Genomic DNA, 27,399 nt, shown 5'->3' with positions numbered 1-27,399 from the left:
ATGGCTCTGCTCATCGCCTGGGTATGCGTCGCTGTGAGGTGAGTGAGCTCCCCCCCCGCCCCACCGACCCCCAAAGGCTCCCTCAAGCCCCGCCGCAGCCCGGAGGAGCAGGCGAGGGGGGGGCCGGGCCCTCTTCCCTCCTCTGTTCTCCCCTGGGGGCCGGTTCCTCGACAGGCGCGAGTTTGGCGGGAGGGCTGAGGCGAGGGGACGGAGGCGCGAGTCCGGCGCGAGGGCTGAGGCGGGGGCGCTGACGGCGGGACTCGCCTCTCCTCGCAGCATAGAGAAGGCGCTGGGGGGCCAGGGCGACGGGGGGGACCTCTACTCGGAAAACATCACTCGGATCCTCGACAAGCTGTTGGACGGCTACGACAACAGGCTCCGACCGGGATTTGGAGGTAGAGAAACTCCCGAACCCTCGGGGAGCCTGAGAGCACACGGCTCGGCGGGGGAGGGCGAGCGGGAGCTCTCCGGCTCCCGGCGGAGGGAGTCGCCCGAGCGGGCGCGGGGAGCAGGGTCCTGTCCCGGACCCGGCGGGAGGGAGGCGGTGAAGCCCAAGAGGCGGGCGGCAAAGGAGGAAAGTTTCCCGTGCCCCGCCAGCCCCCAGCCCGCCGGCTCTTGCGGGGCGGCCCCAGTGCTGCGCTCGCACCGCGGCCCCGAGGGGCCCCGCCGCGGGGAGCCGGGCCCCGCCGGCCCTGACCGTGCTCCGCTCCCAGCCCGTCTCCGTGTCCCGCAGGCGCCGTGACAGAAGTCAAAACAGACATCTACGTGACCAGCTTTGGGCCCGTGTCCGACGTGGAGATGGTAAGGGCTCCGCTTGCCGCCCCTGCTCTCCTTTCCTGGGATTCATTACGGTGGCATCTGAGTTGACCGTCATTAAAGCAGATTACGAGGCTTAATCTTCTTGACAATCTCTAGGGCCCAACAGGGCAGTTTGGCTGGAGCTGCATATAGCTATTTCCCCAGCAGAGTGATCCAGGGCAGCCTGTGGCCCAAGTCCGAGGCTGGGCACAGAGGGCAACACTAGCCTCAGGTGAGGGCACGGCTGGGAGGTTAAAGATGCCTCTTTAACCTCGTTAAGAAGATTGTAAGCATGTGTGGCCCAACACGTAAGTTTGCAGGAAGGCTTCGTGGTAGGAGACAACCTAATGAGCAGCTGCAGGGGAATGGTGCCATTTCTGAGACAGCTCCTCCTTATTGTGCTGGGTGCCTCCAAATTCAGGTAGCTGCAGACTGGGGTGAACTCTGTCAATTACAGCAGCAGCCCCAGGAAAATGTTAAGCCATCAGAGTGAGGATGGTATTGCTGTTCTCATTCTGGAAATTGACTTTGGTCGCTATTTTTGCCCTTGTACCCTTCCTTCAATACCTGCTCACCTGAGCCTGCAGCTCAGTTTGCAGACAAGGAACTGGGGGTCCTAAGGTACAACCAAAAGTTTTTCCACCACTCTTCATCAATCAATCAAAGAGAAGACATAACCTTGCCTTCTTACAAAATTTGCCTTCGGCCAAGGTTTAGCTCCATTTCCTAAGCAACTTCTGTAGAGAATTCCTTTCTGAAGGCTTGTGAGAATATTACTAAGAATCCTTAAGAAAAATAACTTAGATTAATACTAACTTGACACCATAATCCTACTGTGATGTGACTCACTCACATCAGTCCTTTCTTTGTGAGTATCCAAAGCAAGGTGCAGAAGAGGCACTGAGCATGTCTTCTTGTTCCTGGCAATGAAACATTGATAGTTTATTTTTGCACTTTGAAAGTATACTAAATTAGACATTTGTATTTCCTTAGACCTCAGTCACTTTGAATTAAATTATTATCTCTGAGAGGACAAAGAGATTTTTTTTCCTTACTTATATCAAATTATCTGTTCACTGAGTAATTTGTAACTATTCTTTAAATATAGGAAAATAGGATATGTTTTCATAGACTTTTTTTTAGTAACTACTTAATGGTAATAGGATTAAGTGTTTAAGCAGTAAATGAAATGCCATTGACGTGTGCGTTAGGTTCTTTCATAGAGTTACTCTATATAGAGCAACTTGGGACTGCTGGCCCCCACACATAGGACAACCACCTATTTATTTTCCATAGGAATACACAATGGATGTCTTCTTTCGGCAGACATGGACTGATGAGAGGTTGAAGTTTAGTGGGCCAACTGAAATTTTGAGATTGAACAATTTAATGGTCAGTAAAATTTGGACACCAGACACATTTTTTAGAAATGGAAAAAAATCAATTGCTCATAATATGACAACTCCTAACAAACTTTTCAGGATTATGCAGAATGGAACTATTCTTTACACAATGAGGTGAGAGCCTATTCTTCTGCTTTTGGTTGACCTTTATTTTTGATTCTTTCAGCAGTGTTCCTGCATACCATTTTTTTTCATTGTCATCTACTATAATGTATTCTAGACTAACCATTAATGCTGATTGTCCTATGCGGTTGGTGAACTTCCCTATGGATGGACATGCTTGTCCATTGAAGTTTGGAAGCTGTAAGTTTTTCTGTATCTTTCAGTTTTTTATAGTAATACATTTGGTCTATGTGTATGTGAGAAGATCAGAAGTGAGATCCTGGGACACTAGTCAATGACATAGCTGAAATTTTTTATTATATTTTTAATAGTAGAATCTTACTTTCTCCTCTGAGACTCAGACCATTCATAAGCACATGGATTTATTCAGTGAACGGTGACTGTTGAAGCATATTTTATTGTTTATTATTCTTACACATCTAGTAGTCAAAGTGGGTCCTTCAACAAGTCATAAAAGCTGTGGTACATTTATTATATTACTTCTAGGTTTGCAAATATTTAGTCGATCTGTGGTAATCAATCTTGAAAATATTTAGTTGATCTGTGGTAACCAATGTACATGTTTTATAGCAAATTAAGAAACAAAAGCTAGTGCCTATCAGGTCCCACCTCGACCGTTCTCTTATTGTTGATTTTTTTGCATTTTGTTGTTAATGAGGTTAGGAACTTGGTGGAGCAGGATGCATGTTTCTATGGGTATTTGAGCCACAAAAGGGATCATGCTACTTATTTTTTCAATTGCTTATAAATTACATCATTAATAATAGTAATTTTTCCCTCTGTAACTCAGACGCTTATCCAAAAAGTGAAATAATTTATACATGGAAAAAAGGACCCCTGCATTCAGTAGAAGTACCACAGGAGTCTTCCAGTCTCCTCCAGTATGACCTCATAGGACAAACTGTGTCTAGTGAAACAATTAAATCTAACACAGGTAAGATGTAGTCATGTGGGAACTATTGACATTACAAAACACATCTTGAAAATAAATTACAGGGTTTTTTTGCATAGAACCGAATTAGTTTAATTATCTTTTGCCATTTTAAAAACTAAAATCCCTGGAAAGAATCTAACCACTTTCTCTTAAAAGATGGCTTTTCAATACAGTCCCTTTAAGCATACAATTTTTCATGCAATTCTTAAGAACGCCCCCTGCCTCCCCACCCCAGTAAAAACAATACATAAAAAGAATACTATTCTACTCTGTTTCCATAATGTCAGTTTACCTTTTTTTAATCAGCTTATTTTTATTATACACTAGGAGGCCTGTAAGTGCTTTCCTCAGAACATAGCATGTTGGGTTTAAGCCAATAATGTTTACTCATATGTGCCAAAGTAATGCTGACATACTTGTCTCTTAACAGGTGAATATGTAATCATGACAGTTTATTTCCACTTGCAAAGGAAGATGGGCTACTTCATGATACAGATATATACTCCGTGCATTATGACAGTCATTCTTTCTCAGGTGTCTTTCTGGATTAACAAGGAGTCTGTTCCAGCCAGAACAGTTTTTGGTATGCTGCATTAGGGTCTTTGAACAGCTCAGCATCACATATACCATTCATTCATTACTTTCATTGCTTATTTGTTTTAGGCGAATATTCACTTCAGCTGCTCTATTTCCATCTTCAAAGGAAAATAGGCTACTATCTCATTCAGACATACATTCCATGCATCATGACTGTAGTCCTGTCTCAAGTTGTGTTTTGGATCAACAAAGAATCTGTTCCAGCAAGAACCGTGGCTGGTATTTGTGTTTTGTTCTTTTATCATTCACTGTTTTGAATCCATTGTATCAAATAGCTACTGTAATCCAGTGGGGATTGGAAAAGACAGCTAGTAGGTTTCAGTGAACAAAAGTAAATACTAAAATTAAACCAAATAACATTCGATCTGCCCATGAGGGTCAAAATTCTTTACCCAGAATGTTTCGTTAGCCAGACTTGTTTGTGATGGTTTTTTTCCCCTCAATATTTTTTCGTATGCAGGAAGGGACAATTTCAAAGAAAATGTCAACCTCTCCATTTTTTAAAGAGGAATTTTTCTATTGATTTATTCTCTTGTGAAACCAATCTGAGTTAAAGCTTTAAAAAAAAAAAATACCACATGGGATGGAATTAATCTCATCTGACATAAGGTACCTCATCTAGTACTCATTCTGAAGTGCTCTCTTCCCCTTGTCTGCAAAGGTATCTAAACAACTAGCAAGGACTTTAGATGGATAAAGTTAAGTGAGATGAATCCTGTCCCTAGCGCAGGTTGGAGTTGTAATGTGAAAGGTGTGTCCATATTGCACGGCAGAGCCCTTTTTTCTTTCCAGTGGTTTGAATTAATGCTCTCAGAGCTGTGAGTTTTGTCTCCTTAATTTTTAGTGTGTGCTCTGCTATTAAATTTGACACCCCACCCCTCCCTTCAATATTGATAGGGTCTGAAACTGCACTCATTGTTAAGGGGTAAACTTTCACTGACTGAATCGTTGTTTCTAGAAAAACAATCATAAAAATACTAAGCAAAAATAATAAAACTTGTCAAAACCTTCATGAATCCACTACCCATACATACATGTTTTTGCAACCCTATCTATTTTCTCTTAGCCCAGTATTTCTATACAAAAAATTCCCATTGTGAGACTTGTCTTCAGTAACGAAAAGGCAGCTATGTGTTCCCTAAGCATAAATGGTGCAAGTCTCATAATTCAAAATGAGTCTATAATTGTAGTTAGCAGGCTACAGACTTTGTATAATTTTATTTCAGTCAATTGGCATTTCCTACCTGCATAGAATGATATTTGTAAAGGCATTGCAAACTTTTTTAGGAATGCTAAGTGAACACAACTTCCTCAGGCGCCTCTGAAGGAAGATCAACACTTTTGTTCCTGAAATCCCCATTGGGAGTTGGGATGCAGTTTGGCATCATTAAGCACTTACAAGTATTATTTTCTGGCAATTGGGATTTCTATAAGTGCTTAAAAGTATTAAAATATCAGGCAATAGATTTTCAAGGATGTTTATTGCAATTGAAGCATAATATATATATATAGGAGATTTGTACACCAAATATGATGCTACCTGGTTTGGCTTTATATTGCATCTCTGGACTATACGGTTACATCCTCTACATTTTGAGTAAAACGTATTTGCTTCCTAGTGGGCAGTGGAAGTCAATTCTATATGCTTGAAGTAATGTGCAAATAAGTCTTTAGCTGATTCACTAATAACTACATAGAGACCCCAAACCCTGGAATAACAACTCTTAGATGTCGTACTGAAGAGTAAATATAGAATTAGAAACAGAAAATATTTTACGAAAATAGTAAAATAGACACCTTTCTCAGTGTTATGGAAAATTAGGTATGTTGGCATTTTAAAAGAATATTTCAATCCTTATTGCATTCTTATTTCTCCGAGGCACAGTTTGAATTTATAGTCCTTACTAATTCAAAATTCCATGGATTCTGAATACCTTCAGCTAAGGAAAAGAGGGCAAATTCCTTATGACAAAAAAGACTTTCAGGTCCCAGTAAAAAAGAAAAGGTTTAAAATGGAGAAGGTTTAAAATGGAGAAGTCAGTCTCCTTTCTGCATCATATTGCAAATACTTGAATTATAGATTTTCTGTTTTACTTCTAAGTTCCCAAACTGTAAGTTTGAGAGAAATTAATAGTAGGAGAATAACAATGGTGTGCCCAAACCAGTTTCTCAGAACAAGTTCATTTAGCAACTCTATTTACCTCCAAAATGGATGGTAGTTATCCTTTGCAGGTAATATTACAATAAATATTTTGAACATTTTGCAAAGATAAATTAATATTCATAAGCACCTACTCTTTACAGACCTGCAAGTGAAAAATGGGAGACAGAAATATTTGAAGAGGCACTCTTGCATTCTTTATAATTGTGTCACTGGAAAGAACAGTAGATTGCTAGTATGAACTTCCTTATTTTATGTGGAGCTATGTACATAGCTATGCATATACATATATATGTATATATGTGTGAAGTTTTATGAAGCATGGCATTATCAGAAATTACTTAGAACAAGAACCATGGTTATTGGAGGCCTAATTTTAAGTATGCTCTGAATCCATATAGCAATGGCTATTATTTCACATTTTTATGTGCCTTTATCTAACCTTTTTTATTCCTGGCAAAAAGTTCATCTGTTATTTTGCAGGAAGACAGTAGTCAGCTTCTACCTTCCTAGCAGGTCACCCTGGGAATTTTAAATTAATATCTAGTCATTAGACTTTATTAAAAATAATGTCTTAGGGAAAAGTGTTTGGGTTTTTTTTGTTGTTTCATTTTTAATAGGAAAAGATAACATATTTCAGTATTTGCATTATGTAACAGATTCTTCAAAACTTACCAAGAAGTGTTCAAAGTGGAAAGACAAAGGTAAACAATCATCAGTTACACGGTTTACCAACTGTAATTTGACATTCAGTTTGATGAAGTAGTTTTCCACAGTGTAGAGCGTTTCATCAATATTCATTCACATTGAGAGAAGTCTTATCTATATCTGTAATAGAATAGGAGTCCTATTCCTGAGTTTAAATTCCTGCTGCAGTAAGTTTTTATTCAGACACAGAATATATCATTTTTATTACTAACTAGCACATGGACAGATTCTAATCTAATCACACATCATATTGAAAAGTTCATTCTGGACCTTTGAAATTGAAATATATCGCAGCATACTTGTATTCATATTATAAAATAAGTCTGGCAGATTTGGTAGAAGTAGAGATCCTACATATTTTTATACCATCTCCTATTTGCATTTCATTAAAACATGTTAAATAATGACATTGGGACGTAGTTCACCCCAGACAGCTGGCAAGCTACATCATGTGAAAGAGTTGCAAAAAACCTCTGAAAATAATCAAGTCATCCTGTCTTGATGCTGCAGTATGCAATGACACTGCATCCTTTCCACTGAGCATCATTCATAGCATATTGATTCATCATCACAACATAACATTATAACATCTTTTACTTTCCCACCTACCCTTTCCCAACTGCAGAAAAGAGCAGAAGAGGATATTCTCCACCTTACTGTCTTTAAATACCTGCAGTTTTCACATTCTAGCAGGCATAATGATAAGTAAACATGAGTCACAGAGGCTTATATGTTAATGAATGAGTTTGTTCTTGCACTTTTTGCTTGTATCAGGCAGCAGTGGGAAGTAAGCTTATTTCCTACATTATTAATGCTGTACACTCCAAAACAGAAAGAATAAATTCATGAATTCACGTGAAGAACACTATGGGGCCCATGAGCTACATGACCAAATTTATTGTGTGAAAATAGATAAGCAGCTCTAGAGAAGTAGCTTTTCTGTCCTTCCATGTATGTAACTATGGGTGCTTTCAAATGAAGATACTGTTAGTGAATTTTAAAGAATGTATCCAGTCATTAAAGACAACAGCACAGAGGACCAAACTCTTATTACGTGAAATATTTGTATCATAGCCTACCACTGATTTTAATGCAGAATTCGATTGATTCAGTGAGGGTTCTGTAAGCCATGATCTGCTTTGTGCAACAACAGGAGAAAGAGGGGATCACTGTTGGGAAAAGACAGTATGTTAATCTAGATTTCTGCCAAATATTCCACTTACTAACCCCTCAAGGAAAATGTCTTTCATAGTTTGAGCGTGAATTTTGTTATACCCACGTTTATCACAATTCTACGAAGCTGCACCATGTAGTATGTAGTTATCTTAACTTTCAGTCCGCTCAATGTATTAAGGAGGTTTGTTCAGAGCTTTTAGATGCTGAAGCCAGTATACATGAATTATTTAAGAATACAAAATACTTAGCAGTCTTGTTGGTTAGCTGGTACGTAGGATGACAGCTAAAACCAAAAAGGAGCTGGTTTTTTTTTTAATATATAAGAATTTAAGAGTAGCAGGCTTGAAGCAAAATTCTAATGCCCCCATTTTCTTTCTCTTATTTTCAAGGAATCACTACAGTTCTAACAATGACCACTTTAAGCATCAGTGCACGCCATTCTTTGCCCAAGGTGTCCTATGCTACCGCCATGGATTGGTTCATAGCTGTGTGCTTTGCCTTTGTCTTCTCTGCACTTATTGAGTTTGCAGCTGTCAACTACTTTACCAATCTTCAGACTCAGAGAGCAATGAGGAAGGCAGCCAGGGCAGCAGCACTGGCAGCAGCACTATCAGCAGCAACTGTACCGGCAGAGGACGAGATTGTCTCGGTAATTGCTTGCTTTTCTGATAATAAGCATCATATAGGAAGAGGCAGCTCAAGTAGTGAATGCAAAACAATATTAAAGTGATCTTAACCTGAAACAGATTATGTAACCAGGTCATGTCTATTTATCCAAGACATTGTTCTTATTTCAGGAAATGAAAAGACTTCATTTATTCATACGGTTTATTTAAATTTGACATATGATTTACTAGAGGGATGTTTATTTGGTAAGATATTTAAGGAAAGCCATTAGACTGTTACCCATAATACTTCTCTGGAGCAATGCTGTAGGCAGTATGGTCAGGCAGCTGTGGTTCTCTCAGTAAGTCTGCAGAATTTGTAGGACACTGTACAATGGAATGAACATGTGCATTGGCCAGATGATTATGGGATCACTGTAGTACACTGGTACATACCATAAGTGGGTCATCTGGAAGAAGAGGAATTAGCCTTTACATAAACTTGGCATCTGTTACTTTCATAAAAATCTGTGTTGGTGGAAGCTTGGGGAAAAAACATAAATGTAAAGATTAAGGGTAGATTTTAGTAGATGCGAAAGCCAGGAAGGCTTTCTAGTATCAAAAAAAAGTATGTCAGAATTGCTTGTAAATATTATTCCTTACATCTCAGGCTAAGTAATGAATGCTGTCTTACAACATATGTTAATATATTTATCACTATAGCTCTCCTGTTTTCAAAATCAGTTTTACTACCACCACATTTCCCATTTTGAGAGGAATAACAGAATCTGAATGACCTTCTGCAAAACCTTTGAGTCTGTAGTTGAACAAAGAAGTCAGTCTAAGAGCTATTGAATATCAGGGCAACACCTTACACACCATACAGTAATTTTTCCACATTTGCTTATAAACAGCAGTTAAAGTTATAACATATAGGTACATTCAAACCATTAAATTCATAATTGATAAGTTCCATATAATAGCAATACCAAAGCTCCACAGCATCTTGCCACTGGTACTCATTGGAGCTAATCAACAAATGTTCTTCACTTCAACTGGGAAGCATTGTGCTTATAAGCCATATTGTATTTTGCTTACAATTTTATTAATATTGAAAAAAACTGAAGATGTAAGCTATAATAAAATAAAAAAATGCATTTTATTTTCACTAAATATATAAATGCAAAAAGAAGCAAAACTTTATACATTTTAACTCAGAACCACAGCTTTTTTCTTTGTTTTTTAAACCACAGTTATATAAAGAAAACACAAAAGAAAGTCCAAAAAATTTAAAAGGAGCTTGGAAGCAAATGTTCACAGAATCTTGCACTGATTTTGAAGTGACAGCAGAAAGGCTGATTCAGTTTTGGCAATATTTGCAGTGTTCATCTCTAAATTTATTTTAACTAGTAAACTTTTATACTTATATTTAAACCTTACAAAAAACAATGAGAGGGAAAGAGAGTATGCATTTGCCAATATTTAGGACATACTTCCCCCCTCCCCAATATCATGATATTTGACTGAGAAGTACTCTGGACTGAATAAGCAGAACGTTGCAACAGTAAAATAATGTAAAATAAGAAAAATACTGTTAAGACTGAGGGAACTTCAAAATGTACTAAAGCTTCATTTTTATTCTTTTGTTGACTTTTTTTTGAGGGCAAGCTATCAGGAAAAAAGCTAAACAGATCAGTTGACTTTATGTAGCATGAGGAAAATGTTGATAGCTGCTACATAATGAAGAACAACAGCTCTGATCTTTCCTACACACACTTCCTTATTCAAGTTTGAGTTAATCATAGGGAGGTTTCCAAGAAGGGAGAAGAAAAAAAAAAAAAAGCTACTTTTTTTATGTTGAAGTCCCTGCTGAGTGATATGAAAACAATTTGGCCTACTCTGCACGTGCTACTGCTGGTGAATTCACAGCAGATGCTACAAAGCCACTGCCGCCACCACCCCCTCCCCTCCCCAATCTCTAGAAGACAACTGTTTCAAAAACAACCCTCTGCATATGCCTAGATATACTAGAACATACTCCTGATGATTGTGGCTCCTCCAGTACTTGTGGGTGAGATTTATATCATCTCTGTATTGTTGCAGACCAAGCTAAGCACAAACTACAAAACTACTGTTGAACAAATTAGTAAAAGAAAAAGAAATTAAAAGACTTCAAGTTTCTTATCATGGGCTTCAGCCACAAACAAGCACAGAGCCAAACTGAAGACACACCGTCCTCATTTTGTAAATATTTACTTGTTAGTTTTTCCAAGTAAAAACAAGCAAAAAATAAGCATCTAGGAATAAAACAAACATCTAGGAAGCACACTGCAACCATTTCCTCAAGAAAATTATTTACAACTGGCTAACAACATACAGATATAGAAGAGTAGTAAACCCCATAACATCAAGGTCCCAAGGTAAACTCAGTCTCTGAAACAGCCCAGTGTCCACAAAATTCTATAGTCCTGATCTTGCTCAAAGCTCATATTATCCAAGACAGTAATTTTCAAGCCCTGTAAGTCCACCACTTTTTTCTCACAGGACCAGTTCTGTATGAGAATGCACCTCTGCAGTAATAGAAAAAGCAAAATCAATGAGATCATAAAAGTAAAGGGTACTTACAATTGAAGGGAAGATGATGTAATCAAAATGGCTTCTAGAAGAATTAACTATTGGATTTAAAAGGTCCCATTTCAGAAAGGCATGCTGGGAAAAATGAGTAATTAGAAGATAACAGATTTTAAGAAGCTTTTTTTTTTTTTCTTTTTTCTTTTCTTTCTTTTTTTGTGTGGTGAAGGTAAGGGGGAAAAAAACTTTTGTATGTTGTCACATAGATGGATGTACTGCAGTCAGTGATATAATTTCAGCTGAAACAGACCTGAACTAGCTAATTTGAATGCTAGCAGTGGAGTTAGCACAGGCTGATTGCGTGAGTATATGACCATTTCCTCAGGATTATCATCCTCTACTGAGCTTTGCGCTTCTATAGCTACATTACTCATTTTAGGACAGTTATGTTTAAATAAGGCACACAGCATAATACTCAGTTTCTTCCTTAATGTAGATTTAGGAGTCAGTTTCTTTCTTAACATAGATTTAGGAGCTATTTCTGAGGTCCTGATTTCCCCTTTGTTGCCCTATACCCCCCAACTTGTTCCATTTGTTTGCCTCTAAATTCTTTCATCACTTTTCCTTCCAGATTTTTCTTTTATTGGTTGCTACAATGCCCAATTCTTATTCTTTACCCCTTGCATAATTTATCTTACCTCTCCTGCTCTTCTTTTTGCCTTTTCTCCCCATTTACTCCGCCTCTCTTCTTAAAATATTATTTCCTAATTCACTAGAAAAAAATTATTAGAATCCATGTCTTATACATTAAAATGTTTTTTAACTACTTTATTTGATTTAAAAAAAGTAGTTAAAATCTTTCCCTTCTCTCATACCCTAGGCTTTGGTACCTTGTCTTTTCTAATTTGTGATTTTTTTTTTTTAATTTCTTTTTGCTCTTTTAGACAGGATAGTAAAGTTTTTCATCCACTTGTAATGCTAGTAATTTTATTTGTGATTTTTAAGTGCATGAAATCTGTCAGAATTTTAGCTATATGAAAGGGCAGGTATAGGATGAAGAGTATTGAACAGTGTGTCAAAAATGCTTACTGTCTTCTGCATTTATAGAAGTCAGATGGTATTTTTACATTGAGAAACTTTCTGAAGATTGCAAAGGTTATACTTAGTTTTGGGGAGTCCATTTGTAAAAATAAAAGTGAAAAAGTGAGATGTACTTGCTTGAAAATTTTCATGGCTATACAACCACCAATGGAACCCTGCTACCAGTAGCAACATTAAAAGTAACAACATAGACCATATGTTTTTAATAATCTATTATGTGAAATTGCCTGAAGAGTGGCTAAAGAACATTGTGGTAGGAATAACCTTAGGCTGTCTGAACTAGTACTTTCTGTATGACAGGAGACCCATTCTCCTGCTTTGCATGAGAGAAGCCCAGGGAGACAGTTTTAGTATAAATAAAAATTCAAAGGAGTTATAACACAGCCAGTTAGAAGCTTTTGCTGCTTGAGTGACGGCCTAAACTCATCAAGATAAACGTATTTACAGAATATATTCGGGGTTTTTTAAAATTCCAAATTAACTATGTTTCCTGAAAAAAAAAAAATCTTTCAAAGTACTATCAAAAAGCCTCCTTCCCCCTTCAGTCTAGTTAATTTTATTTAAAATCTTGCTTTATTCAAATGAGCAAAACTTTTTCTCACAGGTTTTTATATTGTAGCCAAAAAACCTGTACACTCAGAAAAGAAAGATGGCAGAAGACCAAATTCTGCTCTACTGTACTAATGAAAGTAGGAGAAACTCTGCTCAAGTCATTGGACTCACTGGTTTCAGTAAGAGAGACAAAGGTCTGACTATGTGCTCAGTTAACTGATAACAGCCCAGCATGCCTGTTCTGGTTCCAGGAAAACCACTCTATTTGTCTCAGTTAACTGAGAACAGAATTTGGCTTGCTGTCTCTGTCAGCTGCAGGCAATCCCTGTGTGAAATACAAAACTATGGGTGTTCCACTCCAAAATACAATGGCAACAAGCTGAGTAGTCATCTGGACCCTGACAGAAACCTGTTTTTATTCATATGGTGACCAAGCTTGTTCTAGCATGTCAAAACCAAATGTTATATATATACACATATATAAAAAACATTATGGCATTTAGCTTTTTAATCCATTTCAAATGTGTATTTTCTATATCAATCATACTGTTTCATCATTATGGCTTCCTTTATCCAGGAATATCCCAATACTGGAAGTTGCAGGGGAAGGGGAATTGGTGATACTCTCTGGAGTGCACCATTTGAAGTAATGCTCTGCGAGATGGTCAGGGAGTACACACCACGGATCAAAAGACATCCTTTCCATGTGAGAGACTCCATGTAAAGACAAAAGATTGTTACAGGGTGGTAGCCTGATTACAGTTATGTTCTAAAGACCTGTTGTTTTAACAGAAAACAGCACAGAGCAGTGAAATACTGCTGGGAGATCTTCCTTCTCCCTAGAAATAGCCTTGTCCCTGTGTTTCAAAATAACGTGGCTTGGGCAGAAAAGGATTCTCATTCTCTTTAACAGCCCTGCCCAACTACAGAGCAGCCGTATGTCACTTCGGTATAGAGAATTTAGTTTTCTATAATTACGTCAGAATGTATTGAGTATGTTTAATGAGTATCCTAGTGTAACTGAAAGGAGAGCACTTCTATTTGGATTATCAACAACCCTTTATGAGATCATCCTAGAAACAGCTATATGCATTAAAGTCTTGACTGACAACATGCACTTTCAATCAAATTAGGGAGACCTTCCTGTTCCTCCACAATTGCAGATTATCAGGTAGACTATTAAAAACAAACAACAACTTTCAATTATATTGACTTTTTGTCATCCCAACAAGGAAAGTAGATGCTGATTATTTGATTCTGCCTGAGTTAAATAATTGTCTGATTGACAAAGCCCACGCAGGGCAGTAAGGAAAGTTTAGAAGTAGCTGATATCATACACCAAAATAGAAAAATTCAAGATGAATTGGATTTAGACTTTTTTTTGTTCAACATTGAAGTCTAATCCCAGTACCTTTTTTGCGGGGGGGCAGTGAGAACAAAATAAAGTAAGTTAAATTATAGGGAAAAAACCAAACAAGCCTCTCTAGTGCTGTTTGTGTAATTGTGGCTCATTTAGACACTCAAAGAAGTACTTTCTCTGTGCTGCAGAAATTTAGCAAAGTAAATGTAGAGACAGGGATTGTTCTGGACTGACACTGGTAAGTATAAGAGCTGAACATGACTTTGAACATTTAAATCTGTTTAACATAAACACATATTTTGACAGAGGCTCTGTGCTAATTATATGATTTTTCTGATATGCTGCATATAAATGCTAGGAAGAGACTCTACCACAGTACATTGACATTGAAAAGAGAATGACTAGAGTTCCAGTCTCTGCTCTCCTTAGTGCTTACCTGTTTTATATGACAGCAATTTCAATACAATGGGCATGGTATATTTTTCAAAGTTATGCTTTCTGCCTGTAATGGCTCTTTAGATTTTCCATGCAAAGTAAAACAGCTTTGAAGTAATAAGGTAACAGCCTCTCCCCCTAACCACCTTCACCTGATGGTTAGGCTATATTTTGAGAGAGGTGAATTTCAGTCCCTGAAGGTTAAGAAAGAATTTGAACATGGCTTTCCCATGCTCCAAGTGAGTAATTTAATCTATGTGATTCAACCCTTTTACTAGGGTAAAGCATGAAGAAAACAAATTTGCATGTTATTCCTCATAATATTTCTAGGAAAGGAAACATAGAATTCCTAAAGGGATGCCTAAAGCTAGGACTATTAGTGACTTCTAAAGTATATTCAGCTTTTAATTATGCAGAACACTGTTTATAGATGTTTGCAATACACATTTTTTGAACCGGATCCCACAGATGAGATATGCAAAGACATGTCTAAACTATAGGTTATAATAAATCTCTGGCATGAGATGGATACTTAAACTGCACAGGACTGTAAAGATTGAGGTACCTTAGTGCATGCCCAAAAGGAGATCTTACATAATGTGGTGAACTTGCCTGCTGCAAGGTGCTGCGTATGGATCGTTCAGTAGCTAAGCAGAGTTTTTACAGATCACACTGTTGAATGTGGGGCTAAACTATGCTTAACACCCTCTTTGGGAGTTAAGTCACTAGCATGTGATTTTATGTGTATAATATGAATGGTTGAAATTACTCAAACTTTATTTACTAATGAGATGGGCAGGAAAAAAGAATGTTATATATTTAATTTAGTATTCTGCGTTATACAGACATTGAGTTTTGGTCCTAGGTTTTTTTTTTGTTTCTAGGGTTTTTTGTGTGTTTTGTGATGTCAGCAAAGTTCAATATCCTTAATCCAATAAATTATAAAGAAAAGGAGGAATAACACATTTTTGTCTAAACTTTTAGAGTTTATTCTCACAAACGTCTTTTTACTGCATTGCCCACAGGAAAAAGAGACATAAGCGAGTAAAGGAGAGATAAGTAAGGACATACAGATATTAATTTATTTAAAGTTAGCCAGTATCTGAGTGCATATATAAGATACTCATGTTACTGCTAGGTCATAAACTAAACTGATAGTGAGAATATGTATTTGCAGTACAAAGGAACAGAGAACAGTAGAGAATTTTACAAATATGAATTACAGAAATCTCTTGAGGAAAAGAAACATAAGAACAAAGCACATTCATAAATCACAGTTAACATCCATATAAAAAACAGAAAAAGCAGACAAAGAATTCCATTTACTCCAAGGTTATATATGCTGTATTTTTTCAAATCTGGAAGCCAAGCAATTTGCTGAGAGCCTCCTGAGATATTCTGAGCATAAGCAAATTCTAGTGATATCGATGAGAGTTGTGAGAGAGGAGCAACACCTGTATAGACAAGATGAAAATGCTTTGTGAGCTTTCTAGGGGATCAGATAGCTGAGCTGCAAAAGCTTAATAGAAGCCAGACTATGCCTTACTATCCCATATACGTACTAGTCTTTGTCTAGTCCAGTTTTGTGGTGTCTCACATTAAACAGTGATCTTGCAATCTGTTCTGTGTCACTGGGTAGTCGTACATAGTGACAAGTCTAATTGCCTGATGGGACTAACATTCCACATGAGTGCAAGAGTACTGCTCTGAATCAGGATTCAGTAACTTAACAAAATTCATTATTTCATTATGACACAGTGTGCCATGCCTCAGGCTTCTTGTTGTTGCTCTTGCTACTTGTAAAACAGTCCTTACTATTTGAGTGATTGGCTGTGTGAACTATGCAAAATAGGCTATTCATTCCTGTTTTCTCTCTGTGTTTTGCTAAAGTTTCACGATGTCATTGTAGGTAATCTCTGTCAAAAGGAAAAGTTAAATCTAAATATAATAGACAAATTACTGTAGCTGCTGTTCAGAACTCAACTGTAGTAAGAAGCTATATGGTTTCCTCTCACCACCTCCTCCTCTTGGTTTAGTAGTGAATTCCAACGAAAAATATGAGTTGTGGTTCTGGGGCAGCAAGTCTGGGCTACAGTCAGCTACCACAGTGAGAAACATCTTCAGTACACATCTGAGATAAATTTGGACTTAAAATTCCATATCCTGGTTAGTGGTATACAAGAAAATAAGTCTTGACCCTGACTTGCTGGATGGGCACACAAGGGTGTTAAAGACAGTGTAAAGAACTACTCAGGGAATTTCTTAATGATTTATATCAACTCTAAACCAGCTCCTCAGCAGGTGAAGAGCATGATAAAAAACTGTGGCTTTACTGAGACAGTAAAATGCACTGGTCCTTCCTGAATATTGGAATAGGCTATTTCAGGTAATGAAAAGATATTAATATCACTCCATTAATAGAAATGGACCTAAACTGGCCCCAAGTTAGGGGCATAATCAAGTCAGTCAGTGCGCTCCCCAAGTTCTGAGGATACACACTGATTCCAGCTCTTCCTGTCTCCAACTTGAGATGAAATGACATTGAGATAATCCTCCTTCTATAGGAATGAGATTTAATAAATATTATAAATAAAATAACAACCAGGATTACACTTTTCCAAGTGCCTATTCAGATGATCACAACGATTTTACTACCTCTACGTTGTAAATATGTTTAGTACTGAACACCATCCACAGACCATATGCTACATCTGTTCTGCCTACTATTAACTCCATCACCTCAGTACAATAACTCCTGATTCATGCTTGAATGATCCAGAGCAGAATTTGACCCACCTTTTACCAGAATATTGCAGATAAAAAGGGCTAAGATTCACCTTAGCATGTATATTTTTAGGAACCACTCATTCTCCACAAAAAGTCAAGCTATCTTGCAGTGAAGTGAAAAACAAGCTACCTTATGACTTCTAGAGTTCAGTTCAAAGCAGGGCATACAAGCAAAACGGAATAGCAACTTGAATGAAAGCAGTAGCCCAGGCTCTGTCAGTCAGTCTGTTTATAGAGTGAGATTATTATTATGATTAGCGCAAGTGGATATGGATAACCCTCTTTCTGCTTCTGTGACACATCTGTAGATCATCCTCCATTTAAATCTGTCTGTTGCTTGCTGTGTTACTGGAAAATACAGAAACAAACATCTGCGTTCCAGATAGGCACAGCCCCAGAATATGAATGCCATTTAATATCCTTTCAAAACATGATACTAATCATTTAATGTGTAGATGGCAAAGTGGAAGAAGGAGGGATATGGCAAGTTAGAAGTGTTGATGGGTTGCAGGGGAAGAAAAAGGGCAATAGGTAAGAGAGATACATACAGAAAAAGCATTTTTTTCTTTTTTTTTTCGCAAATAAGGTGTTGTTCTCTCCACCTTTTGTGTAGACTAAAATCAGCTGTGAGGAATCCATCTCTCCCTAATTTCAGTTGGACACCAGTCCATTTATCCATGAGCAGAACTTGGAATCATGTTGTAGCAATGTTGCTTGTTCTGATACTCTGGCAGTAACACTGACTGCTAAAAGGATAATTCCTGTTATATTTTAAGTCATACATGAGATACCAGGTGTGTTAGGCTAGTCTTTTATCTAGAAATTGTGACCCAAGTACAAGTATAGGCAATGTATTTCAGAAAATGCTTCTTTTCCTTTTAACGACCCAGTCATTTATCTGATTGACTAAATTCTGTTTCCATGCATAGAAATCCTGCAAGATAAATCCCAAAAATGCTGACAATGGGCTACATTTAAGTGAATTATTGTCACTAAATCAATCCCAAAGAATGACTTTGGAAATTGCATATCTAACAGAATTTTGCTACCTTAAAACCATTCAAATGTTACTATTCCATTTTACAATAGATATATATGCTGTTGTATTTTTAAGTTATTTACATTGTCTAAGACTTCCCTCATCAGCTTCAGTCATTCAGTCAGCGAGTTCTGCTGACCGAAAGAGCTGCTTATTCAAACCCAAGAATAGCTGCGTATGTTGTGCAATTTTGTGCACAAGATTTTTCACCAATAATCTGGAAATAAGCTTTGCAATCCTTTATTGATGAAGCTCTAGACCCAATCTCAACTAAAACGTTGTATGTTAGCATTGCTTTTTAGAGTCTAAGGTCTTTCTATTGCTCCCTATTAACAGAAAACTTGAGTACTTCATATCAAAACAATAAAAACCAACTTGACACTAGGCATTCTTCTGTATTTTCTCAGCCATCAGACGAATCTTATGGCTGCTGCTGTGCATCCACATTACTAATGGTAGTCCTGGGTAGTGGCAGTAGCAGCAAAGTTTTTGAAAATTTCCTCCCATTTGATACTACTGTGAAAGTGGGTAATTGATATCCATTAGAGCAGGCTTACAGCCTGTGGTAGATCCTATTCCTAAGCCATTTCTGCAAGGAAGAAATCTATTACTTCTACTCTTGTGAAAGTAAAAATGGCAACTGGGCCACAAGTAAAACAGGTGTACATAATGAATATACATGTCAGCCTAACAACTAAGAGGTAAAGTCTAAACGTTCCTGAGGTCTGGCTAAATTTTTTAAGAGTTTTCATACAGCTTTCTGAAGAGTAATTGGACCTGGCTATGAATATTGCACAAAATAGGAATAATTTGGTTTCATTTTACCATAAATGAAAATAAAAATAGTCCCATTACAGTTAGGTTGAGTGTTTGTCTTCAGTTGTATGCATGAAACTGCTGTGGGAATCACAAGATATATTTGAAAATGAAATTTCATCCTAGAAAAAACTACAGGACAATTTAGCATTCATGTCTTCAGCATCTGTAAAGTTAGTCCATTTCCTTTTGTGCAGCAGTTTTCTAGTTCATCAGCAGCTAGTCTGGGGACTAGTAACAGTGTGACAGCTTGACTCCATTCAGTGAGCGTTTACCAAAACTCATCAATGGGCTCACACAGTGAAGATTGCACTTGAGTGAGCCCATATGTGCTATTTTGTTTAAACTTGATTCGTATCTGCATAAACTTCAGTCATATCAATATATTGCAATTTAGATACACCATTACCTTCTTTTCTTTTCCTTTTAGCTCCATCTTTTCTTTTTCTTTCTCTCTTGTAGCTTCTGTTGATTACCATGTTAAAAATATGGAAAACACGTATTCCTTTATATTTTTACAGCAAACCTTTAGGCCACAAAAGTACTTCTGTATATTTACATTATTTTTGTGATTTCCTTCTGCTGCTCTATAGCAGAGAGGCAGCAATAAAATCAAAAAGTTGAGTAAAAAGGTGGAGAGAAGACTGACAATCACAAAACCTAAGAGTCTGTATCCAAAAATCACCCTTTTTTCCCTCTCCTTTTTCTTTTTTCTTCCACAGCATTCTGACTCCAACTGTAACCTGAAGAAGCGAGTAAACTCCGTAACGTCTCAGGCAGATCAGTCTCCTGAAGCCAGCATAATATCAAATAGTGCATCCCAGTGTCAACCAGTGTCTGTTCCTCCACCAGCGCCCCCCCCACCACCTATTGGAGGCACAAGTAAAATAGACCAGTATTCTAGGATCCTCTTTCCAGTGGCATTTGCAGGATTCAACCTGGTATACTGGGTTGTTTATCTTTCAAAAGACACTATGGAAGTGAGTAGTAGAATTTCTGAATACTTGCTTATAATATGCAATATGTTTACTTGACCAATATTATTTTAATTGTTCATTTACTCTTGCAACTCCAGTCCTTTCTGAGGAAAGTTACTGATACTATCTTTCTCTAAAAAATCAGCTGTGGCTTCCAGTAGTAGTGGGACGCAGTACAATGCAGAAAGGCTATTTGAAGATGAGAAATGTAAACACTTACCTCTATGCCATGTTGTACTGAGCAGAACACATTGTGTAAGACAACGTATGACGCCATTCTCAGCAAACAAACTAATCTTAAATCTTCCATTTCTTAATCTTCTTATCTGCAGTAAGGAATGGTAGAATTATCTGTTGAAGCAATGCAGTGAAGGAGATAAGAACTTTAATATCTCCTAAGGTTTGCGCAGTGAGGTAATAAGATAACAGTCTCCCCAAACAAGTTTGTTATTCATTCTAAACTTTTATCCATAGTGTGAAGAAATGACAACTGCAGTATACAATTTGTGAATCGAGTCCGTGTTTTTATACATTTTAACACTGATTTTTCCTGTTTACTTCATACAGCTGAACTGTTTTATGCAGATAAAGCTGCTAAATTCTTTCCTTAAGTTTGTTTGAATCAGGCAGAGAGTGATTATGTCTTTAGATATCCATGAGGTCCAGAAGAGAAGTGTGCCCTGCAAATTGAACATGTCTAGAATAATCAGTCAGTGATTAGTCATTAAACTTTAAGTCTTTAATGCCTTAATTCTCTAATTTTTTCCCTTTTGCCTAAATACAGCTAATGGTGTCCCATTGGTAAAAAATATATTCATTTGCCTCGTTGCCATAGAGTTTGAATCTCACTGTACATTGCAGTCAATATGATTGGTACATTTAGCTTTATTTAGGACAGCTAGAGAGATAATGATGGTATTTAGATAGTACTGAATGCATAAAGTCCCTAAATCAATAAAAACAGAGGCTGGCAATCTGGTATGAGTGGTGAGCAGATTGTACCTTTATTTCCTAGATTAGAGGTAAAGCAGGCCAAGGGAAATCTCATGGACAGCCAAGAGATGTTGCAGTTCAAAGTAACAAGACAGTGCTGATCAGGCGATTGGTGGCATCTTGCCTCTGCTTGAAGCAGAGGCTACTAGCCTCTAATTTTGCTGATTTTTGCTACTAGTATGATCTGGAAAATGCTGTCTCTCAAAGATGGAGTGTGCTGGCAAGCAGCTTATGTGAAATCAAGAGGGCAGGAAGATAGGAGGCACTATCTCTTACAAATGTTCCTGCAGATGTCTCTCTCAAGAGGTCACAGCTGCTAACTCCTGGCCACTCAAAATCTGCCCAATGCTAAATTTAGCATTTGTGCCAGAGTTACTGATCCTGCTATTAAAATATTGACTATGTGTGCAAATTACTTATCTCAATCAGAGAAGGGAAGTATCAAAAAAGCTCATGTATAATCATTACAGCTTCTGTTTAGAGGCCAGTTCCTCAGCTTGTGTAGCTTGCCATAACTCCAGTGATTTCATTCAACCATTCACATTTTGGATCCAGAAATATTTGGAACATTGTTGCCATTTCCCTTGGTAGTGATGAAATATTTACGCTGAACCTTGTATATTAATAGTTATCTTAGAACTATGCTTTTAAAATACTTGTAAAGTCTAGGACATAGTGCTGACTATAAATATTTTTAAAATGCCACTTTTGCAAGCTCACAAATGTGCTCACAAACTCAGAAATTGTGTTCTGTAGTAGCCTTATAGAATGACAGAAATCCAGCAGCAAGATTTAGAAAACAGAACAGTATTAACAGCTGAGGTGTTTTCAATTATGAAGAATGTAAACAATTGTCTAAAATATTGATCAAGCTCTTCATAAATTACATTTTCCTGGTTTTGTACTCAGTTGTAACTAATAATGATTGTGATATACATTGCTAGGTTTCTAATTCAGTATGTTGTATCACTTCACCAGCTGTTACTTCCAAGATAAACCAGGATTGTTTTTGTTAAAAATATATTAAAAATATGTAAGCCTTTCCATTCAAGAAGAGGAGATACAAAAGTTAGGTGAGCAAAGCATGGCATGCTTCAAGGCCAGTTCAACTCAATCACAGGCTCAAGCCCAAACGATAAATGTTGGTACATATTATTCAGTTAAGAAATTTAATTTCATTTAGAAAGTGCATTTAGTGCAGTATTTCAGGTATATTAGCTTTTCTTTTTTGAGTTACTTCTTTGAGCTTTTGTTTAAAAAACAAAATGGAAAAAAAAATCTAATCAGTTCATTGAAATAACCAAATGTCTTGTGCACAAGTTCTTGTAGTGCCGCTTTCTAGGATTTTGATTAGTGTAGTTTGGAGTGCGGAACATCATTCACCAGTCTGTCATTGTGGAGATTCCTCAACTGAACAGCTACCTACTGTCTTTGGACGGTGCATATAGAATAAATCAAGAAGCATTTCATGAATCTGTTTGTAAAAGCAGGCTATTAGCACTGGAATCAAAGGTAATTTTCAACTTATATCATTATCTTCCAGCCAGACTCTTCCTTTGACTTTGAAGGAAGTGCAAGAATCGTGTTTTACTTCATGTTCTGGATTCAGAGCATCAGCTAGAATGAGCAGCCTTGTTAATGTCATGACACAGAGTTGCATGAAATGAGGAGCTCTCTCCTAAGCTGTTTGGTAGTATTTCTGTGCACTACTAAGCAGTTTTCTTATGGCTTAAGTAATGGGCCATATGTTACAAAAATTAAGAAGTCATTCTTGTGTATTGTATCTGATAATATTTATAAGAACCTTGGGGCTTGAGTACTTTTCAAAGTGCTCCTTGGAGTACCTTTTTCTTCCCCTGCCATTTAATCATTTTCTTTTTGGAAGACTTCAGGTTAATCACCCTTTCTCTTACTATACATGTAAACTAAGTATGTTAATTACACAGAAATTCTAGGATTTGGAAGTTTGTGTAATGAAGAAGGTGTTTCTAATACAATGTATGCCTTTAAACATTTGAACATTATTTTCCAGAGCAGCCACGATTGGGCAGATAGCAAGAGTATCTTAGACTGAACTCTGTATTTGTACTTCCATATGTACTGAATCAAGTCCAGCTCAGCAAATCAGGAAGTTTAGTAGCAAACTTTCATTGTAAAATTAATCTTTTGCTACATTTTAAAGCAAAATAGCAGCATTGTCTGAATGAAAAAATGGAAAAAAAAAATCCAAGTTGAAATTAAGTGCTTCAACTAAATGTTTTTTATACGTGGATGGGGATAAAGTTATCTTCTGGCCTTAATATTTAAATAAATGGTTCTATTCTCCATTGGAACAAGTGGGAAAACATTCTTATTTGGTAGCAGTCATCCGCCATGCAACTTGATACATAAAAGATATTTCAATGTAAACTGGTTTGCATTGTGGAGTAGCAATAGCATCGCAGGGTGACAGTTATATTGATAAAAGTATAGAAATGAAGCTAATATAGTTCTCTGCCTGCATTTTGCTACACAGCATGTTGTTAGAACCCAATATAACCAAAGGACAACAAAAAAGTAGAAAAAAGGAGGTACTTGAAAATATGTATATGAAAGAATCCCCAGTTGAAATAACAGGTGCCAGTTTTTAGACCACAGAAAATGCTGATACTTTTATGATAAGCCCCCCTTTCTCTCAAAAGGTTTTAGAACTGTAATGCGGACAGATGCTTAACTATAGCAATATCACTGTGCCATTTATAATATGGAAAAAAAAAGCATTAAAGTTACTCTAAGGGGACTTACTCTCTCACTATGTAAGGTCAGTTTGTAATTAATTTAGATGGAAGGTTTGAAGATAAATGGAACAGGCATGTTTCTACGGTGCATGTTCTTCTGTAGAGTATAGTAATATCTGCCCTCCATAAAAAGCTCTATACAGTGACAAACAACACACATTTGTCTAGATTAGCCAAATAGAGAAGTTCTTGAAAGGAGAACAAACCTATCTGACAAATGAGAAAAAGTTGTCCTAGCTTTTTATTTTGTATTAGAGCATTTTTTGGCTTTGTTTTTGGTTTTAAATCTTGCTAAGTCCTTGAGCTGAATACTAATTTATGACAGTGACCTTGGTAGGTGAATTGCGTGCTTAGTTTATTTTAAAATTTGCTTGATTTAGAATGCAAAGAGTGCCCTTTTAATGAGAAGAATACAAGTACTTAGTCTACCTTTGCCATATCATTCACAATGCATATGCTGTTCTCGCATCTTCTTACACGTCTTCTTTCTAATCTGTCTTACTTTTTATATATAACGTTACATTACAGTTTTTAATGTAATGAAACACAGAATGATGGAGTGAATCAAACTAAAGAAGGATATGATGTTAAAGTTTTGATGATAAACTGCAGAAAAACAAACAGAGGCCAGCTTTTATGTTTGGGAGCGGAGGAAGGTACAAAGTCGCAGAGGCCAGCTTTTATGTTTGGGAGCGGAGGAAGGTACAAAGTCACTGAATGTGCTAAACGTGCTGAGTCCTGGATATTATTTGGACACAGAGAACATAGTATGATGGCAGAAAAAGAGTTACATAACAGGTTGAAGGAGAAGATGAGATGCTAATGATGTCAAGTGGGAAGAAACAAGAACAGAGAAAGAAACAAGAACTGGAGTATTTAGCTTCAGTATGGTAATATTCATAAAGCTTGCAGTGCGTATTGTTACATCACGTTTCAGTTTAAACACTGGAAAAATAAAGTTCAGGAGAAAACAGTCATTGCCATACATACTTACAGTTGAGCTTTGATGATCCAAGTAATGAACATCAAATTCTAAGAGGATTCTCCCTTGTAATGCAGTTCTATTTTAAGTCTGCTGATATGGTTAGAAATCAGGTGGTTTTGTTGGTTAACTTAGTTGTTAACCCATAGCTTAAACTTCTCTCTAAACTTTTCTTCCAGTTTTTTGAACCTACTGCAATGCATCTTCGAAATGACCATCAGTCCAACTGAAGAACAGCTCAAGGTTTCAAAGAAATCACTGAAGGTCATGTAGGGTTGAAGGGACTTCAAAGGATTTGTCTATCCAGATGTGCTCTCAGTTTTCAAACAGGGAATATTTATATTGGACATCACCTGGAAACAAACTCTGGACAAATCAAAAAGATAGAAACTGCACAGGGTTCTAACAATACTTTCTTAAGATTTCTTAAAATGATTCTACTATAAAAGTTCTTGTTAAACTATTTTGTTCAATTGTCAAAGAAAAGAATGTGCATTTGTTCTAATTCTGTTATAAACAATTGAATGTTTACATTGATATAAAACATCAATAACGGGATTATTTTTTTTAAATACAATAAGGCTTGCTAAAATATGCCTGATTCTGAACTGGTATAACTTGGCATGGTTTTGCTGAAAGGTTAGGAGCGGCACTGATTTGCAGCACTTGAAATCGACCCAAAATAATGTTATAATGTTAAGAAATCCTATGAAAGGGAGCTGCAATCCCATCATGTTTTCATAACCCTTTCATAGAAAAGATGAATGATGAATTCTGATTTTCTTTAATTTCATCTTCATCTCCTTTAATTTGAGATAATATTTATAAAGAACAAGATATAAGAAAAAAGGAAATTGAAACTATTGTTTATGTACTTTAGCTCGTTAGTTATGATAGCGTAACTTTTTTTGTTGAGAGTGACCATGGAAGTACAGCCAGACTAATAAGCAATTTCTCGGCAGGATCTAGAAATGCAGGACTGAGATGTCAGGGAGTTTTCAAGGTCTAAAGCTGAATAGACAGAAAGATGCAGCTACCCATCAAGCTAAATACAAGCCTCCAGCTCCAGGGAACTTCCTGGAAGCAAGTCTTAATAGCTAGTTAGGGAACAAGCTGCGTTTTATCAGCCGATTCTACTGAACTGCCTGTAGCAAACTCCCTAGAACTTTTTTTCCAGAGGCAAAGTACTGTCACATACTGAGAGTTTAAAGGTAATAATATTTTAATTTATTTGTCACTCTCAACACCATCAGTCACAGGATTTCTTTCTCATATTTCATAGTCATCTATTATTTTATTGTATATTCACTCTTCATCTCCATAAACCTTCTTAAGAATGTAATTAGGAAAGATATGTCTAATCAAGTCAAACCCAAGCCAACTTTGTTGCATGTGTAATGCACACTCGTGGGAGTCAAAAGCACACAAAAAAGTTTCACATGCAGCCAAATAAAAATTAAGGACTCCTATCTTGAAATTAGTTTTAGTACATTAAAATTAAATTAATTTTAACAGTAAGATGAAATGCTGCATTGATTCAGGAAATTCAGGGTCTTTTGCTTTGTCTAAACAAACATCTTAGTCACTGTGGGAAAATATTTAGGGGCTGACTAACTGACTTTATTGGCACTATAACAACTTTAACTATCTGATGACCTAGCTCCAGCTGTTTTCCTCCTCCTATTTCAAGAGGAGTATATAGCTTTTACTAGTGTGGCAGCTGGACTGAACATGTGGGATCACTTTTTGTACTCCCTGTTCTTTAACTGAAGAGCTTAGATGGGGACTATTTAAGTAGATTTGAGTCAATAATAACTATTGTTTGCACAGAGATGTCATGTTTGCAATTTGCTTTTCCTGACTGGCTGCAGGCTGGCACACTTGGATGTATTTGTAAGTGCACTGAATTCTTTCTTCATTTTGCTTTGAAACTAAAATTGTGACAATTTTTCCCATTTTCAGCCTTTATATACTATTAAAAAAAAAATTAAAATATGGACACTGGGCAAGTATTTTATAATTTGTAAGTACATCTTATTCTGCAAAAACCGAATTGTGCTGTAGGGACCCAGAGGTTATTTTTCAGTATAACTATACTCATTCTTGCTTCACTGACTAATTTTCTATTTTGAGTGCATTAATACCTATAAGAGTTTTCAGAGTACTTTAAAATTGGTTTATGCACAAAATGAAAATGTTTAAAAGCTATGGGAAAACAAATGACACTGAAGAAGCTAAATTTTGCATCTGATCTTTGTTTAAAAGAAATCTAAATTTGAATTTTACAGCAGATGCAGAGAGTTACTAAATAGTCACTATTTCCTTGGAGTGTAGGATTTCAACATTAAAATAGTGGTAACTTCCTGATTAGGAAGCTCTATCAGCACCTATAAAAATGTACTAGCAGCTCTTGATATTTAACAGCATATTTCAACATGACCACAAAGACTGCTTATCCTTTTTCAAAGGAGCTTTTCACGTGGAAAAGATAGAGAAGGGTTGGT

At 36.9% G+C, this 27,399-nt stretch overlaps 1 protein-coding gene and 1 long non-coding RNA gene across 2 annotated transcripts; one reads left to right on the top strand and one right to left on the bottom strand.

The window, feature by feature from the left end:
• On the top strand, positions 1–25,259 carry GABRA6 (gamma-aminobutyric acid type A receptor subunit alpha6). Its single transcript, XM_050905647.1, has 11 exons — positions 1–38; positions 277–395; positions 734–801; positions 2,095–2,315; positions 2,422–2,504; positions 3,115–3,258; positions 3,689–3,841; positions 3,922–4,074; positions 8,290–8,549; positions 19,889–20,146; positions 25,075–25,259. The coding sequence occupies exons 1-11, from the start codon at positions 1–3 to the stop codon at positions 25,123–25,125; spliced, it is 1,548 nt and encodes a 515-aa protein (XP_050761604.1). The 3' UTR covers positions 25,126–25,259.
• LOC127022194 (uncharacterized) lies at positions 15,548–25,246 on the bottom strand. The gene is made up of 3 exons (XR_007767312.1): positions 24,908–25,246; positions 20,364–20,469; positions 15,548–15,978 (listed from the first exon to the last, which is right to left on the bottom strand). It is a non-coding gene; the product is annotated as an uncharacterized LOC127022194 (long non-coding RNA).
• Positions 25,260–27,399: the final 2,140 nt, after the last annotated feature.

This window comes from Gymnogyps californianus, chromosome 14, assembly GCF_018139145.2.
Source record: "Gymnogyps californianus isolate 813 chromosome 14, ASM1813914v2, whole genome shotgun sequence".
NCBI lineage: Eukaryota > Metazoa > Chordata > Aves > Accipitriformes > Cathartidae > Gymnogyps > Gymnogyps californianus.
The sequence above is the reverse complement of the archived record's forward strand: the minus strand, read 5'-3'. Positions and strand labels throughout refer to the sequence as shown.